General features: G+C 49.2%; 1 protein-coding gene across 1 annotated transcript; it reads left to right on the forward strand.

The window, feature by feature from the left end:
• Positions 1-2,465: 2,465 nt before the first annotated feature.
• Positions 2,466-14,231, forward strand: UNC119B (unc-119 lipid binding chaperone B). The gene is made up of 5 exons (XM_060612463.3): positions 2,466-2,737; positions 5,163-5,276; positions 7,851-7,965; positions 8,091-8,263; positions 10,416-14,231. Exons 1-5 carry the CDS (start codon positions 2,494-2,496, stop codon positions 10,526-10,528), a joined length of 759 nt encoding a protein of 252 aa, XP_060468446.2. The 5' UTR covers positions 2,466-2,493; the 3' UTR covers positions 10,529-14,231.
• The last annotated feature ends 1,782 nt before the right edge of the window (positions 14,232-16,013 follow it).

Consider the following 16,013-nt stretch of genomic DNA (forward strand, 5'->3'; position numbering starts at 1 on the left):
AAAAGTGATCACATGTGAAGTTGCTTTTAAATTTTAAGAGAAGATAAGGCTACTTTGGTTTAACGTTTTCCTTCCGGACAAAGATCCTAAGATGTATATTTTTTAAATATATAAGCAACCCATGATCGTATGCTGGTGACAAAATAGTGCATAAGTAGCTCTCATGTCAAAAGTGACTATATTCTCTTTTTAGTTCGTTCCTCCTAATACTGTCTCCTCCCCCGAGGGAACTACGCTTAACACTTTAGTGTATCTCAAGATCTCTTCCTTTGCAGATGCAGATCCATATATTCATGTCCTTTTTATTTTATTTATTTTTACTTTCTTTTTTTTAAGTTTATTATTTTGGGAGAGAGAGCATGAGCATGCAAGCGCCAGGGGGTGAAGGACAGAGAGAAGCCCAAGCAGGCTCTGTGATATCAGCACAGAGCCTGTGAAGGGGCTGGAACCCATGAACTGTGAGATCATGACCTGAGCCAAAATCAAGAGTCCATGCTTAACCAATTGAGCCAGCCAGGTGTGCCCCCCCCTCCTTTTTGTTTTTCATGTCCTTTTTATTTTAAACAAATGGGATTCTGTGCCTTGACCCCCTGTCTCCTCCTACCCCCAATATGTCTTTAAGCTCTCTCTATACTGGTACATATAGATGGATCTCATTCTTTTTTTTTTTTTTTTTTTTTTTTTTAAGTTTTTGTTTTTTTTTTTTATGTTTATTTTTGAGAGCACACATGCGCGAGCACACTTGAGCAAGTCTATGTGCTGACAACAGAGAGCCTGATGTGGGGCTGGAATTCACAAACCGTGAGATCATGACCTGAGCTGAAATCAAGAGTCAGATGCTTAACAGACCAGCCACCCAGGGGCCTGGGATCTCATTCTTTTTAACAGCTGCATAACTTGAATGGATGCAACTGTAATTTATTGTAATTTTTCAATGTTGCAAATGGTTCTGTGGTAAACATCTTTGCACCAAACAACTCTGTGCATAAAAGGGGTAATACATTTGTTACCATCCCTAGAAAGAGAAAAGTGGGGGATCCAGGTAACTATTCCTGAGAACTCTGAGAACAAAGGTTCAGTGAGCAAGTGAGTGGGAAATGGCTGCATTCTGAGCCTCCCTCCTGGTGATTCACAATTAAGTAGCATATTAAAAGTTCTGGAAATTCTTCAGTAACCACTCACTGCTGAGTGGTTTTAAAAGAGTTGTTTGCAAAGGGAAGGACTTTAATTCTTTGTACACATCTATTAAAATTTTCCTGAACAGTTTGGTAAATGCCACCGTGGTAATCTCTCAAAGACAGGACAGTTTTTAGATAGGAACTTGGCCACATACTGTTCCACCAGGCTGGGCAGCTGGGGTGTAGTAAGGTTTGGATTTTGTCCAGGAACGAGGCTAGGTCTGTCAGCCCCTCCCAAGCCCCTTACATAAGGTGAGAAGGACACAGCAAAGCCTGGCATAAATTAAGTATTGAGGCTGACCATGGGGAGAAAGGTGGAGTTTCACTCTGGCCTAAGTCTGGGTAAGATGTGATACCACACTTGGAAGACACACTACATCAGTTGTAGGCCCAGGCCTCCGACACAGAAGACTGTTGATCCAGAATCCCTAGAGAAGGAGCCAACCAGGGGTGTGAGAGGAGGGCCTCAACCCACCCTTCACCCACTCAACCCCCTGGCCCACCTCTTCCAATTGGTGAAGTCATGGTTAACTTCCAAGGCTCAGTGCAGATGTTGCCTCTGTGAAGCCTCTTCCCGATTGGCCCGACCACTCCTGTGTGTTCCGGTAGCATCTTTGCTCTACCTCTTTTTAGAGCAGTCGGCCATCTGGCTCCTCTTTGAGTTCATTCATACTTACTGGGTTGGTCAAGAGGAAGGGCCACATAATGAATTATGTACTTCACAGTCTGTCCCAGCAAAGGGGAAGCTCCTTCAGAGTGGAGCATTCCTTCACTCACTCGCTCATTATTGAGCACCTACTGTGTCAGCCATTAGCTGGACTGCCAGAATACAATAGTGAATAAGGTGGACCCAATCCCAGTCCTCATTCATGTTCTTACGTTCCCTGTAGTCTAGCACAAGGTCGAGCCCAAAGCCTGGCACAGTAGGATTTAGAAACTGTACTCTGGAAAGGTGCTTTTGCAAGGCAAGCACTTTTAACTTCTGTGCTACAGATTAAAAAACTCTCTCAAGATGCCTTGTCTACAGTTTATATGACAGAAAGTCATTTGACTGTATGAAATATTTTAAAGACATTTGAGGTGAGGTGACTTTGGGGGCCTGATGGAGAGTCTGGGGGTTGGCACCCCAGCCACCCTTGCGGCTTACCACCTGGCTGGGCCCAAGCAGGCGAGACGGCAGCCGGCCGCTGACCCGCAGGCCCCGCCCCCGCCCCCCGCCCCCGCCCCACCCCTCCCCAGGTGCCACCCCGGGCCCCGCCCCCGCTCTCCATAGTTACGGCGCTGCGGAGGCGGCGGCCATCTTGGCGGCGGAGCGATGAGCGGGTCGAACCCGAAGGCTGCGGCCGCGGGGTCAGCGGCTGGGCCGGGGGCGCTGGTGGCCGGCAAAGAGGAGAAGAAGAAGGCAGGCGGCGGTGTCCTGAACCGACTCAAGGCGCGGCGGCAGGCGCCCCCCCACGCGACAGAGGACGGCATCGGGGCGGCGGTCACGGAGCAGGAGCTGCTGGCTCTGGACACCATCCGGCCCGAGCACGTCCTGCGCCTCAGCCGGGTCACCGAGAGTGAGTGCCCGCTCGGCCGCGCCCTGCCCTCGCGCTGGGCCCCGGGCCCCTTGTCGCCTTCAGCGGAGCCGGCCGCTCGCCGCCTGACCGGCCCGGGGGTCCACCCTGTGGCCCCCTCGGTCGGCCAGGCCGCGCCGCCGGCCACTCCGCCGGGCGAGCTCTGCGCCTCCCACCCTCAACTAGCCTAGGTTGGGAAGGGGTTCTCTTTGAGCTTGACCGCGTTCCCCTGCGTCCAGCCACGCCAGGCTTCTCCTGGGCCGGCCGCAGCTGGGCCTCCAGGCCGGCCGTTCTCCTCCTCAGCTGGATCTGTGTGGGTAGGGAGCCCCCCCTTAAGCTTAACTGGATCCTCTTGACCCTGGTAAGTGGGACTGCTGCCCCCTCATCCTGGAAGACCCACGGGGATCAGTGAAGTTCCTGCCGAGCCAGGCTCCCTCAGCCTGCCCACTTCCAGCTTCTGCAGCGTCTGCCTGCCCAGACCCCTACCTTCTTCCTCCGCCTTTCTGCACCCCGGCCCCTGACAGCCCCCCTCTCCAGCCTGGCTTGACCGCCCCACCTCTTTTGGTCCCAGGCCTTGTCCCTTTGCGTGCAGGGGCGTTCTTCCTTCCTCAAACAGTGGCATTTCATGCAGATTTTAAACAGCCACATTAAAAAGTATGTTGATAAAGTTTCAGTTTATGTACACGATCCAAAATGTGACTCCTGCTCTTGACACGTGTTCTAGTGAATCGAGAATGTGTCGTGCAACCATTCTACTACACCTTTTCATGGATGTAGGTACGGGTGGGAAGAAACATATTGCCCACCCCCCTGTCCTGGTTCTCCTTCCTTTCTCTGTTCTCTTCCAAGCCGAGCCCTGACCTGATGCCCTTTGTCTTGCTATTTCTTCCCCAGAGTTTGCAGTCACCTTGTTAGACCCTGCTGCCCTCCACACTTCTAACCCTGCAGCACCCGCACTCCCGCCACGGACCTAAGGCTGCCCCAGTGTCCTCTGCTGAACGGCTTTAGCTGTCAGCCTGGGGCCGCTCGGGTGTACCTCAGGGAGCTGGTGGCAGCTCCAGTGATGTGGGGATGGGAGTTCAGGCGGTGGGCCTTGATCCAGCCAGTATGAAAAGGAATTGCCATCTCTTAAGAGGTTTAACCTGATTCTGGATATTTCCATGTCCCCATTTGCCATCACTCTTTGGGTCGGGCCTGCCCGTTGCATGCCCGAGTATATCTTTAGTAGGTCTTGCTCTTCAGTTCTGACCCAGTTTTCATTCGGGGCCCTGAATGCATACAAGTGCTCATCACCTGAGCCTTCTAACCTCCTACTTTCTCCTCATACCAAGGGGGAATCGGGCCGTTGTAATGCCTGGCCCTAAGCAGTGTTCTTGGTGGGCAGAGGTCCTGTGTAGGGGCTTGGGATTGGTGCTGTGGCTCAAATTCATGTCAGCAGCCTACTGGAGAAAGCCACAGGTCAGAGCTTGGTGACCTCTGGATTTTGTTAGCCTGTTCCGTTCAGTTGTGTATGGAGTACCTTCTAAAGGTGCAGAACCTTCCTCAGTCTTTTTCAGATTTATGAAGTAATCAGGAGCTCTTCAGTTTGCCATCATGCGGTCAGGAGTCATCGTAGAAAGAAATCAGCAAAGTTTTCTCTGATCAGTACTGTATTGACCAGCTGCTCAGGTTGTCAGAGGTTCCACGTTACTTTGGCCCAGTACCCTCACCAGCCAGTCTGTCCTGTCACCTGTGTAGATGTGGCCCACTGCCTGATTTGGTACAGCCCACAAGCTAAGAATGGTTTTTACAGTTTTAAATAGTTCGGTGGGGGAGGGGGAGAAATCTTGCCCCACATGGTTACATGCAATTCGTATTTCAGTATCTGTAAATACTTTTATTGGACTACAGCTATGCTCATTCATTTGTGTGTTGTCTGTGGCTGCTTTTGCGCTACAGTGACAAGAGTTGAGTGGTTGTGAGAGAGACAGTGTGGCCCCAGAGTCTAAATTATTTGTGATCTGGCCCTTTGCAGAAAAAGTTTGCTGCTCTCTGCTTTGTGATACTAATGGCTGGCAAACAAGTACTATATTAGCCATTAGATTAGCATGAATGTTTTTAAATGGATTTCTAAAAAAAAATTCTGTCCTGTTGTGATATTCAAGGGGTTTCCAAAGGAATCCCCTTATACTATCCCTGTTTCTTAAAGTGTTACGATAATCTTTCATGCAAACCAAATCCATGCTCTTTTTTTCTTTCTTTGATCCCCTTATTCTCTTCCTGCAACATTTGCTTTTAACGTAAGGGGAAGTTTTTGAGTGTATTTTAAGTGAGTTGTGTAAGAAAAAAACCTGAGTTTGCTTCAAAACTTGAGGAAGAAACGAATGGTAGTTTTGGATGATTATTTAACAGCATTGGTGTCTCTCTCTCTCTCTGTCTCTCATTTCAGATTATTTATGTAAACCTGAAGATAACATCTACAGTATTGATTTCACCCGCTTCAAAATTCGAGATTTGGAGACAGGGACGGTGCTTTTTGAGATTGCCAAACCTTGTGTTTCAGGTAGGCCTCAGTACTGTAGCAGTCACTTCAAAAGGTCCTTGAAGCTCGAATTTGTGTGTACCATTGCATCCTGTGGCATGGACTCAGCGTGTCCACTTCCTTGCCTCCTCCTGAAGCTTGGGCTGCCAGGTGCCCTGGTTTGCAGCTGCGCTAAGAGGCTGATGTTTGCTGAGTATCTGCTCTGTGCTGGGCGCTGTGTCCCACATGTTTCTGTTTACATCAGGTCATGTGATCCTCACGTCTCTGTGAGGAGCTATTACTCCCATTTTCCAGACAAGGAAACTGAGTCTCAGAATTTCCAAGTGACTTTCCCACGGTCCTGTGCTCATTCCTCTTACCATGTTGCCTCTGCTTAGGAAAGGAAACCTTGGAATTAAAAGTACAATGAAGAAAGCTCACCTGAGCCGTGTGTCCTGGGGACACTGGAAGGGTCATGCTGGGGGTCCCAGTCCAGGCTCACCTGTCTTCTCGCTCGCTTTCCTTTCAACAGTGCCTTCTGTTTTCTTGTAAGGCCTAGTTTGGATGTTAATCTCCACCATTTTCTGGAGGAACAGAAAGCCCAGACCTATGAACTCATCTACTTGGGATTCCTTAAATTAGCCTTGAATAGATGCTTCCTGTGTTGTAGTGCACACAGCTCCAGGGTGGTTCCTCTCTGGCTAGCCAGGCCACATCAAAGTCTTTGGAGCTCATCACTGGAGACGGAGCACCCCCTGGAGTTAGTTACTGGAACACCAGCACAGATGACTGCAGTATCCACTGAGGTCTGAATCAAGAATTCTTTTTGCAAAACTCTTCTCATAATGATTTGCTACTCAGAAAGAGCCTGTAAATTTGGTAAGGCAGGTGTTAGTAGCCCAGACAGGTCGAAGGGCTTTCCTGAGAAGGTCTCGGCTCAGGTTCATCACACAGGCAAGGCTAGAGCCCTGGTCTTCCCACCCCACCTGGCATCCTTCATGCTCTCATAATCTAGTGCTGACCTGAAGCTGGACCTGAAGGCTCCAGCTTGTGGATACTTAGCTGGTATTGGGAGGATCAGGGCCAGGCAGCCTCCTGGGTCTGTGGTATTCACGTCCCTACGCGAAATGTCCCAGTACTTTGGATGTTTCGAGGACCCCATGGCCATTTCAGATGTGTGGACTTGGACTAGGCTGGGCCCAGAGTAGTCATTTCAGTACAAAACTGAACTGTCTCAAACAGGGAGGCTACAGAACTTGTAAAGACACCTTGATTTTTGGGGCGCCTGGGTGGCTCAGTCTGTTGAGCGTCCAACTTCGGCTCAGGTCATGATCTCGCGGTTCGTGAGTTCAAGCCCCGCGTCGGGCTCTGTGCTGACAGCTCAAAGCCTGGAGCCTGTTTGACATTCTGTGTCTCCCTCTCTCTCTCTCTGATCCTCCCCTGTTCATGCTCTGTCTCTGTCTCAAAAATAAATAAATGTTAAGAAGAAAAAAATTTATAAAAAAAAAAAGACACCTTGATTTTCAACTTCTCCAGTCTTTACCTGCAAGGATCTTGATTCACTTAGAATATGCTCACACTGAATCAGTACCCTCCTACTATACTTGTTCTGATGAGTTTGAATCCCTGAGATTTGGTCTGATTCTCTCTGAATCACATTGTTGGAGCGAGGGCTCTAGAGTCTCTGGCTCTGAACGCCTGCTCCGTCTGGTTCCCCATTTGCTCTTGGGCTTGTGATAGGCAGAGGGATGTTTGGGGTTAAAAAAAGACAGAAGTTGCACCCACATTCAGCCAATACCTGGAGAAAATCTTTTTGTGGGATACTGGATGGCTACTAGTGGGAACTATCTCCTTGTTCACATTAAAATGGTTGTCTGATTCATTTTACAAAACTTCCATTTCCTGGGCTCAGGAATGGACTAGACTCACCCTCAGTCAGGTCCAGCATGTTGGCTCATTGCTTACCTACCTCACTGTTTCCCAGGTTGTCAGTGTCTGATTTGGCATGGCCTGGGATAGGCGTTACAGTACCCCAAGGCTGTAGGCCCGTGTCTTCCATTTAAATGACAAGATTATGTCTTGGAGCTTGTCTTTGCTGCCTGTCAGAAAGTGTTGTGTTCTCTGAACTCACCTTTTGCCTATTTTCAACCTTCGTAGGCACGTTCTTTTGGTTAGCAGCTAGCACTGCGACCTGATAACTATGTATAATATAGACCATGCCAGGGACCTAGTACCCAGCCTGTTTCAAGCTTCACTCTTAGGATACGGCCCAAGCCACTCAACTACATAAAAGGTAAATAGCTTAATGTTTATAAGAACAAGCTTCAAGTCAGATGGACCTGGGTTCAAATCCCTGTTCCCTCCGTGTACTGTTTGGGGGAATTTGAACTTGCTGTTTAACCACTCTGGGCTTCTGCATCCTTATCTATAAGATGGAGATAATGATGACTCTCCACAGGGTTGGGAGGATTCTGTGAAATGATCAGCGCAGGGCCTGCTATGTAGCAAGTGCCCAGTAAATATCAGCCATCCTGCCGTTGGTATTAGTGCTGTTAACTGATTGTGTTGTTTGGTGGCGCTGAGACAGTACGCTCAGGATTCCTTGTGCTCTTTCAGACCAAGAGGAGGAGGAGGAGGAGGAGGAAGGTGGAGATGTGGATATCAGCGCGGGACGTTTTGTCCGCTATCAGTTCACACCGGCATTTCTCCGCCTCCGCACAGTCGGGGCTACGTGAGTACCAGTATTTCTGGAGGGAGAACACTCGTTTGTCCACAAAGAATGTTCTCGGTTGGGTTCTGGGTTGGCTTTAAAGAAGGGATGAGGCAAAGTAGGGCTCACAGAGATTTATTTTGCAGAGTGGAGTTCACAGTGGGAGACAAACCTGTGTCAAACTTCCGGATGATCGAGCGGCACTATTTCCGGGAACGCTTGCTGAAAAACTTTGACTTTGATTTCGGCTTCTGCATCCCCAGCAGTAGAAACACTTGTGAACATATCTATGAGTTTCCCCAGCTTTCTGAGGATGTCAGTATGTATCCCCTGACTTCTTCCCCATCCTAAATTCTTAGGACTAGAAGGAACAAACTTTGGAGTCTATCTGGTCCAACACCCTCATCTGGCAGAGGAGGGAGGTAGTGACATGATGCCTCTCCGGGCATTTGACCTCAGGCTTCTCATTTCCTAGTGCTCCTGTCTAGGGTTTCAAATTCTGCCTGTATGGGAGCATCAGAGGTTTTAATAATGCAGGCCATCTGCTTTGGGTGCCTGCTGCAGGGAAAGGGGGTGACTGAGGAAGAGGAAGAGAGGGCCATGATGATTTCTGGGACTAGGGTTAGCCGGAGCGCCTCTCCGAGCCTCCGTTAGGCTTGCTTTTCCACTGTGTGCTAGTCATTGGCTTCTGCTCGGCGCTCCTTCTTTGCCCTCCCCTTTCTCCTTAGAGGGAGAAGCTAAGCTGGGGACTGAATAGAATCAGAGGTCTGGGGGCCTCGTCTTTCCCATTCCCTGCAAGTAGAGGTTGCATAGATAGACTGTCAGAATAGAGCCACAGGAAATAGGGAGCTCTCATAGGGTTTGGAACAGAAGGAATGGCAGGACAGAAGTCACGTCTTAGGAAGAGTAATCCTGTAGTCCTGTGGAAGAAAAGCTGGGGAGGCACCAGAGGGAGGAGCCGAGGCAGGGGAAGAGGTGGACTCATCGAGAGAGAGAGCAGGCTTTATCAGTTCCCATGACTCTGGTGGAGCTCTCTCAGGCTGGCATTATCTGTTAGTAACCAGGGAGAATGGCTCCAGAACATTGAGAATATGAGCGGGAGCCTGTGAATAGTGTGGGGGTTTGGCTGAGTTGTAGGGAAGGGTCTGCATATACTGACTGGTTTTCTCAGAATCCCATGTCCTTAAAATTGTTGTATTCTGAAAGCCAGAATGTTCTTCGGTCACATGGCAGTGCTGCTTTTAGGTAAAATGAGGATTGCTGCCTGGGGTGGACTGTTTATGACAGCATCTGGTCCTGGTTTTAAACCCGCTCCCCAAGCTGTGCCAGGATATGTAGATACTTGCAAGGAAAGATTATGTATAGTAGTACAAGTTTTTACCCAAGGTGGTAGAACTTTTCTTCTTGAAAACACATAAGCTAAAAGAGTGTGGAGGTCAATATTCTGGATATAAACCAAGTAACTTTGGCCTAGGTGGGTCCAAAGGACTTTCAACAGTCAGTTTCATCTTTTGAGACCTGTGGTAAACCAGAGCGTTTCCTCCAGAGGAACCAAAATAGCTTGTGATTGTTAACTCAGAACTGATCAGAGGTAGTGACTGTTAATTATCTTGACTTTCCAGAATGGTGAAAGAGGCCTGGGCAGCTGCCTGGACAAATGAGATTTAAATCTGGATCCCAAGACAAGCAGACCTTTTGCTGAATCTTTTGCGAGTGAATACCCTGAGCCATCCCCGGAAAAGGCTCCTTGCCCTTTGTCACCCCTCACTCATGTATACCTAGGGTTCCTTTGGTTGTCAGGAGTGCCCATGGGAAGTGGGCACAGTGAGGCACAGCTTTTGGAATTTGGACCAGAATGTCTAGAGGTGGGGAACAGACCAGAAGTACTGAATAAACAATGTGCAGTAGTCCATGTTCGGCAAAGGGTAATCCTGTTTTCCTGGGGTTCCGAGTACGAGTCCAGGCTCGAGATGCTCAAGGAGTGCCATGTCAGAGAGAGGATTGCATCCTTGTGTTGAAGTGGGTATCATGTTTAAGTTGGGGGCCTCTTTGGTTCTCTCCAGCTCTCTAAGCCTGGCCCCCTCTGTTCTGACCTCATTATTCTAACAGTATACGCACATGTTCTGGAGGGCTGGCCTATGAATTTTAGAGGGGGCACTAATTTTAATTTTTAAAGAGGGTTTTTTTTTTTAGAGAGAGAGTGGGGAAGGGGGAGAGAGTGGGGAAGGGGGGCAAAGACGGGGGAAACAGAGGATTCAAAATGGGCTTTGCGCTGACGGCAGAGAACCTGATGCAGGGCTTGAACAGGGCTCGAACTCACAAACTGTGAGATCATGACCTGAGCCGAAGTCTGATGCTTATCAGCTGAGCCACCCAGGTGCCCCTAGAGGGGATACTAAGTTTTCCCCCACCAAGTCTGTGGGGCAGACTCACACGTAAGTCTTTGCTTTTTCCCTTTCTCTGACCTGCAGTTCGTCTGATGATTGAAAATCCCTATGAGACCCGTTCTGACAGCTTCTACTTTGTTGACAACAAGCTGATAATGCACAACAAGGCCGATTATGCCTATAATGGAGGCCAGTGACCGCTGTGGGAGTGGACGGGGAGGTGCTTTGCTGTGGCCCGAGGTCCTGGCACATGGAGGTGGTTGAACCTGCTGTTCGTCAACACACATCTGGAACCTGGTCCCAGGAAGCCAAGGCTGGGGTGGTGGTTTCCTGTGCTCCAAGAGAGGTGCCAAGCAGTGCTGTGTTTTCTTCCCCAGCACTTTTTCTTCCCTTTTCCCCTACCCTTTAGGTTGCAGACGTATTATAGTAAAGTGAAGGATTAGGGTAAGGCTCCTGGAATCCAGAGAAAAAAGAAAATTTATTTTCACGTAGTCATAGTTGCCTGCTGGTTGTGCTGATGAGCCCGGGCCGCTACGGACACAGCTGTGTCAGGGTAAGGAGGCTCTGGCCAGCCGGCTTGCCAGTCAGCGGCTTTTCCACAGGTTCCTGGGTGCGGTGAGAAGCTGAACGGTGGGTCTCTTCCAGGCAGCTCGCCCTCTCACTTGCAGTATTGCCAGTGGCACAGTCTGACCTCAGTTTGAGCGTAGTTCGAAAGCAACTGGAAAAAAAGGGGGTGTGTGTGGGCGCCAGGAGTGGAGGCACCAGCGGCCGGCAGGGCTGCCAAACTGAAAAGTCCATGTTGTGGAGAGGCCTGCTTCTCTGTCTGACTTCCAGGATCTTCCGCCAGCCCTCCCGGGGATACGACAAGGTTTCAGCCTGGCAGTGCCTTCTGTTCCCGCTTTGGAGGAAAGACGAGCTTGCTCTGCGTGTCCTGCCTCCTAACCTTTGAGTATCTCCTGAAATAGAATGTGGCAGTGTTTGCTCTCGGAGCAGTAGGATCTCTTGAGGCCACATCAGGCCTCGTATTTTGTGTTTTTTGTTTCATTTTTTTATTTCTAGGCTTCTTTTGGAGAGGTTTTATAAGATGTCAGTGGTGTTCCCAGCATATGTGATGTGTGGTTAGACTTCTGATAGTATTAATCAGGTTCCTGGGGCTAATCTGGCTCGTGTTGGGACTGGATATAGTTACGGACCAACAGCTACTTAAAGGAAGGATTTGATTTTTCAACACAGGAGAGCCTGCAGGATTGGCTTTGATGGGGATTTGCGTCTGGAACTCTGTAGATTTCTTATTTAGGAGGATTTTCCTGTCTGTCTTTCTACTGAAGTAGTTTCTGGAACCATCCTGGCAGGTCAGACCTCTAATGCATATTCTGATCCTTCATACTGCTAGTTGGAGTTCTTTTGGTTGTTTGGAAAGGATGAACTAGCCTGAGGTGGCTCTCAAAGGGTGCTCTCAAAAAACCTTCCTTGCACATCCTTGTGGGTTATGTTTGTCCTCAGGCCCTTACTGGATAGACTCTTGCCACCTCAGCTCCGTATGGTTGTCTGACTGTGGGTGGCTTTAGCTGACCCTCTGATAAGATCGTTGCTGTGGCCGGGATTTTGCATCGATAGAAAGGTAGCAGTAGGAAGGGCCCAGGTATGTGGTGATAGTCATTGTGAAGCATCATAGTAACTGACGGAGAGCAGTCTTCCAAGATGCTTGGGACAAAAGCCATGCGGGGCCCAGGATGGAAGGGCCAGCGCTTTGCCACAGAAAGCCCCTGTGCATTCACTAACCAGTGTCTCTCCCTGTTTGGATTCTAGAGTGTGAGTGGCCTTGAACCTTGGCCTAGTAGTGCTCTGTGCCAGGCCAGAATCTGGGCTTTGCCAGGTGCTGGCAGCTTTCTCACTGAGAAAACCCTTACTTGTGTGTGTTGGCACTGGGTCCAACTGCTGAGGAGGGAAGAGACCAGGCACCCTGCAGACAGCTTACTCATCACCAGGCCGGGTGAATCTTAGAACCGGAGTCCACTACAAATCTAGGTGCCTTATGTGTGGCTCTGTCCCACATGCTGCTGGGGAAAGCTGCATTGGCCTCCTTCCCTCCTCCTCTGTGGACAGACATCAGCACTGCTTCCTTACCTTCGGTTTCTCCTCTAGCATATTTGTGTGTGCATATTGAGCTTGAGAATCGCCCCTTCTCTATGTGACAGTGGCCTAATCAGGAGATTTTCTACTATTTGATATTCACTTAGTATCTAGGATGTGGTTTTTGGAGCTTCCAGAGCTCTGCTCAGTTGAGTATGTCTTGGAAACATGTCCCAGGATAGATCATGTCGTGTGGACTCGTGGGCTGTCTCTTATATGCAGTGTTAGCCTCTGCCTGGAGGGCAGAGGAGGCAGGCATTCTGGCCTGAATAGTGCTGTATTCTCCTCCCCACTGGCTTGCCTTAGTCTCACTGGAGACGGTTTTGAGGCCATGTGTTCAGTCTGTGCCCACCAGGACAGGGATATGCCCTCTTCTGCTCCAGAAGTTCTGTCTGGTATTCTGTACCTGGGAGTCTGGATTCGTATGTCTCATTACTCAGGAAATCAGAGTTAACCACCCTGGGGTGTTAACCAGGGTGAGTTTCAAATTCAAGTTTTTTTCCTGAACTGGGGAGAGAATTGGAAGTCATATTTTCTCTGAAAGTAGCTGAAGCAATCAGGAGTTGAATCAGGAGGCCATGTTATTAAGTTATCTGGACTGTTGATAGCACTTGTCTTGGGGGTAATCATACCATTGGAGGGGGAAAATGACCTGCACGGGGGAGACCCTGCCTTCTGTTCAGAGCTGGTATCTGAGCGGCAGCTCCCGGAGGAATACATTCCAGCAGACCGCCGGGCCCGTCTGTTGCCACGGGGCCTGACGCCTGCACCTCTTCCTCTCCTGTCTTGCTCCTGTTCCTCTGCCTTGGAATCTCCAGGAAGAGTATCTCTCTTTTCCTGTGGAACCTTTGGGCTAAGATGCCCTTCTTGCTTTTCCAAAGAAGATCCCTGTTGATTTCATTCTGTTCTAAAGAGTACGCGGAAGAAATAACAACTTAAAGTAGCTGTGGGCTAACGTAGGCTTCCCCGTCCTGGTGTGTTGGCTCGGAGATCTCTTGCAGAGAAAGCAGTTTTCAGGGGCATGCAGACTCCCTGAAGACACCTACGGCCTTTGGGCCATCTGATTCTCAGAGAGGGCCAGTGATTCAGGGAAGCTGGGGCTAACTGTAGACCAGTGATTCTTGAAATGGCAGTGACGGGGAATCTTCAAGGGGAATGCCTTCAAGGCGCATTCATTTCTGGAATGGATTTCATAGGCTATGTGTACTGGATGAATTAGGTGAGTCTTGCCTTAGTGTCCTGCCACCCCTGTAGACTCCCAGGGCACTCTTTTTTCTCTGTCAAGTCACTTTCTTTTGGTGGCTGTTGTCACCACGATGTCAGTGAGGTTTGGGGACTGGAGACAGCCTGCCCCCAGAATCCCAGCATAGATTTCCTTGCCAGGGCATGGGGCGAGGGGTTCCTGTGCAGAGGTGCTGCCGTCCCCAGTGTGAGAGCCTGGTCGTCAAATCATCACTTACTCACATTCCATGTTACAGAACATCTTCGCCACAAGAGGGGTCTGGTGGAGGCGGATTTACCCTTGTTTTACAAAGGATCATGTAAAGTCATTGAAGTTGTGAAAGTCTATTTTTTTTCCCCTGTAAATCTATTTTTCACAGAATATAAGAAACATCAATGACCTGATCTGTCCTTCCTCCTCTTTCCCCTTCACCCAAGATCCTCATTCCAGTTTGTATTGTCTTTGTGTCCAAAGTAAACTAGGTGACATATTTGTATAAAATGTTATTTTGTCACAAGAGACAGTAATAAAAGATTTTCACAGTACACGCATCCTCTCTTGTGTCCTGAGTGGGCCCTTTGCATTGCTGGGAGGAGCAGGTGTGGGGTGGGAATGGGCTCTGAGTTTCTTTATGTGACCTTTCTGTAAATAATGAGGTGGCTTCTAGGGTGAACAGGGAACAGTGTTTGGCTTTAGATTTTATATTTTTGCTTTGTTTCACTGGGGGACTTTGGGAATTAAACATTTGTGTATTTTAAAGTTAGGCTTATTGGGGCACCTAGGTGGCTCAGTCGGTTGAGCATCCGACTTCGGCTCAGGTCATGATCTCGCGGTCCGTGAGTTCGAGCCCCGCGTCGGGCTCTGTGCTGACAGCTCGGAGCCTGGAGTCTGCTTCGGATTCTGTGTGTCCCTCTCTCTCTCACCCTCCCCCATTCATGCTCTGTCTCTCTCTGTCTCAAAAATAAATAAACATTTAAAAAAAATAAAAAATAAAGTTAGGCTTATTAAGGTGTACTTTAACTGCAGTAAAATTGACCTGGTTTAAGAGTACAGTTGGATGAGTACGCAATCTTATTACCCCATCACAATCTGATACAGGGATTTTGCGTCACCCCAGAAAGTTCCCTCAGGTTCCTGGTGTTGGCAAAGGGCAGTTCCCTCCCTTCACCCAAACCTCCTGCAACCATTGTCTGGTTTTTGTCTCTACTGGGAAATTTGCCTACTTATGATATAAAACAACATTCTTGTTTAAGGTGAAAATACAATTTTATTTATTTTTTTAAATTAAGAAAATTTTTCAATGTTTACTTATTCTTAGAGCACGAACAGGGGAGGGGCAGAGAGAGGGAGACACAATCTGAAGCAGGCTCCAGACTCTGAGCTGCCAGCACAGAGCCTGACATGGGGATCGAACTCAGGAGCTGTGAGATCATGATCTGAGCTGAAGTCAGATGCTCAACCAGCTGAGCCACCCAGGAACCCTGAGGTGACAATACAATTGTAAAGTATGTCTGGTTTAGATGGTCTGTGGCACCCAAAGCAATTATCGGCCTCTGTTCACTCACTCATTTCCCCCTCTTCTGCTTTTTCCTGTCTTCTTTCACCCAGTGCTGGTGCTCAGGTGGGCCAATAGAAAGGTGAGGAAGGCCTCAGAGCATTTGCCAACCACAGTCATTCATCTGGCTTTAAAGTATTGTGGATTTAGAGGCTTTCTTTTAAATGAAAGGTAACATATTAAGGACTTTGCCACATCTTTTCATTGATCTCCGGGGAGGCAGGGCAAGGCCTTGGTGGAAGGCAAATTTTGACCTGCGGGTCAGTGCTGCGGACAGGTGCCTGGCTGAGTTACAGCGGGAGAAAGACAGGGATGGAGGGATGCGTAGGTGCTTGGGAGGGTGTGGAGGTCTGACACACTTGTGCTAAGGGAAGACCCTTGTCAGCAACTGGAATTGCCAGTTTCCTGGGGAGGGTGAAGGCGTCCTGGGGCGGATGCTAAGGACCAAATGCATGGCATCGGGAGCAGTGCCCCACAACTGCGAGATGGGAACTACAGCGGAACAAGGGGGTAACATCCCTACTCCCCCTCCCCCCCCCGCCCCCCACAGCTGCTGGGGGAAGGAGAACTCCCTCCCAGGCAACCGGATTCCCCGGGTCCTGAATATTGAGCACCAGAGCAAGACCAAGACGAGACCCTTGTGCTTCTTGGAGTTCACAGACCAGTGAGAGGACTGGAGATGTCAGATGGTGGGTGCCATGAATAAGGAAAACAAACGCTGGGATGGAGAATGTGTGGTCAGGGCAGGCCTCAGTGAGTCAGGCCTGGATGG

Source organism: Panthera onca, chromosome D3, assembly GCF_046562875.1.
Source record: "Panthera onca isolate mPanOnc1 chromosome D3, mPanOnc1 haplotype 2, whole genome shotgun sequence".
In the NCBI taxonomy this organism is placed as follows: Eukaryota; Metazoa; Chordata; class Mammalia; order Carnivora; family Felidae; genus Panthera; species Panthera onca.

What these genes read in the sequence shown, in the direction of transcription:
- UNC119B (XM_060612463.3), top strand. Translation starts at nt 2,494, where the DNA reads ATGAGCGGGTCGAACCCGAAGGCTGCGGCCGCGGGGTCAGCGGCTGGG. An exon ending in CTCCGCACAGTCGGGGCTAC is followed by an intron (nt 7,966 to 8,090) that starts GTGAGTACCAGT and finishes TTTATTTTGCAG; the next exon opens with AGTGGAGTTCACAGTGGGAG. An exon ending in CCAGCTTTCTGAGGATGTCA is followed by an intron (nt 8,264 to 10,415) that starts GTATGTATCCCC and finishes TCTGACCTGCAG; the next exon opens with TTCGTCTGATGATTGAAAAT.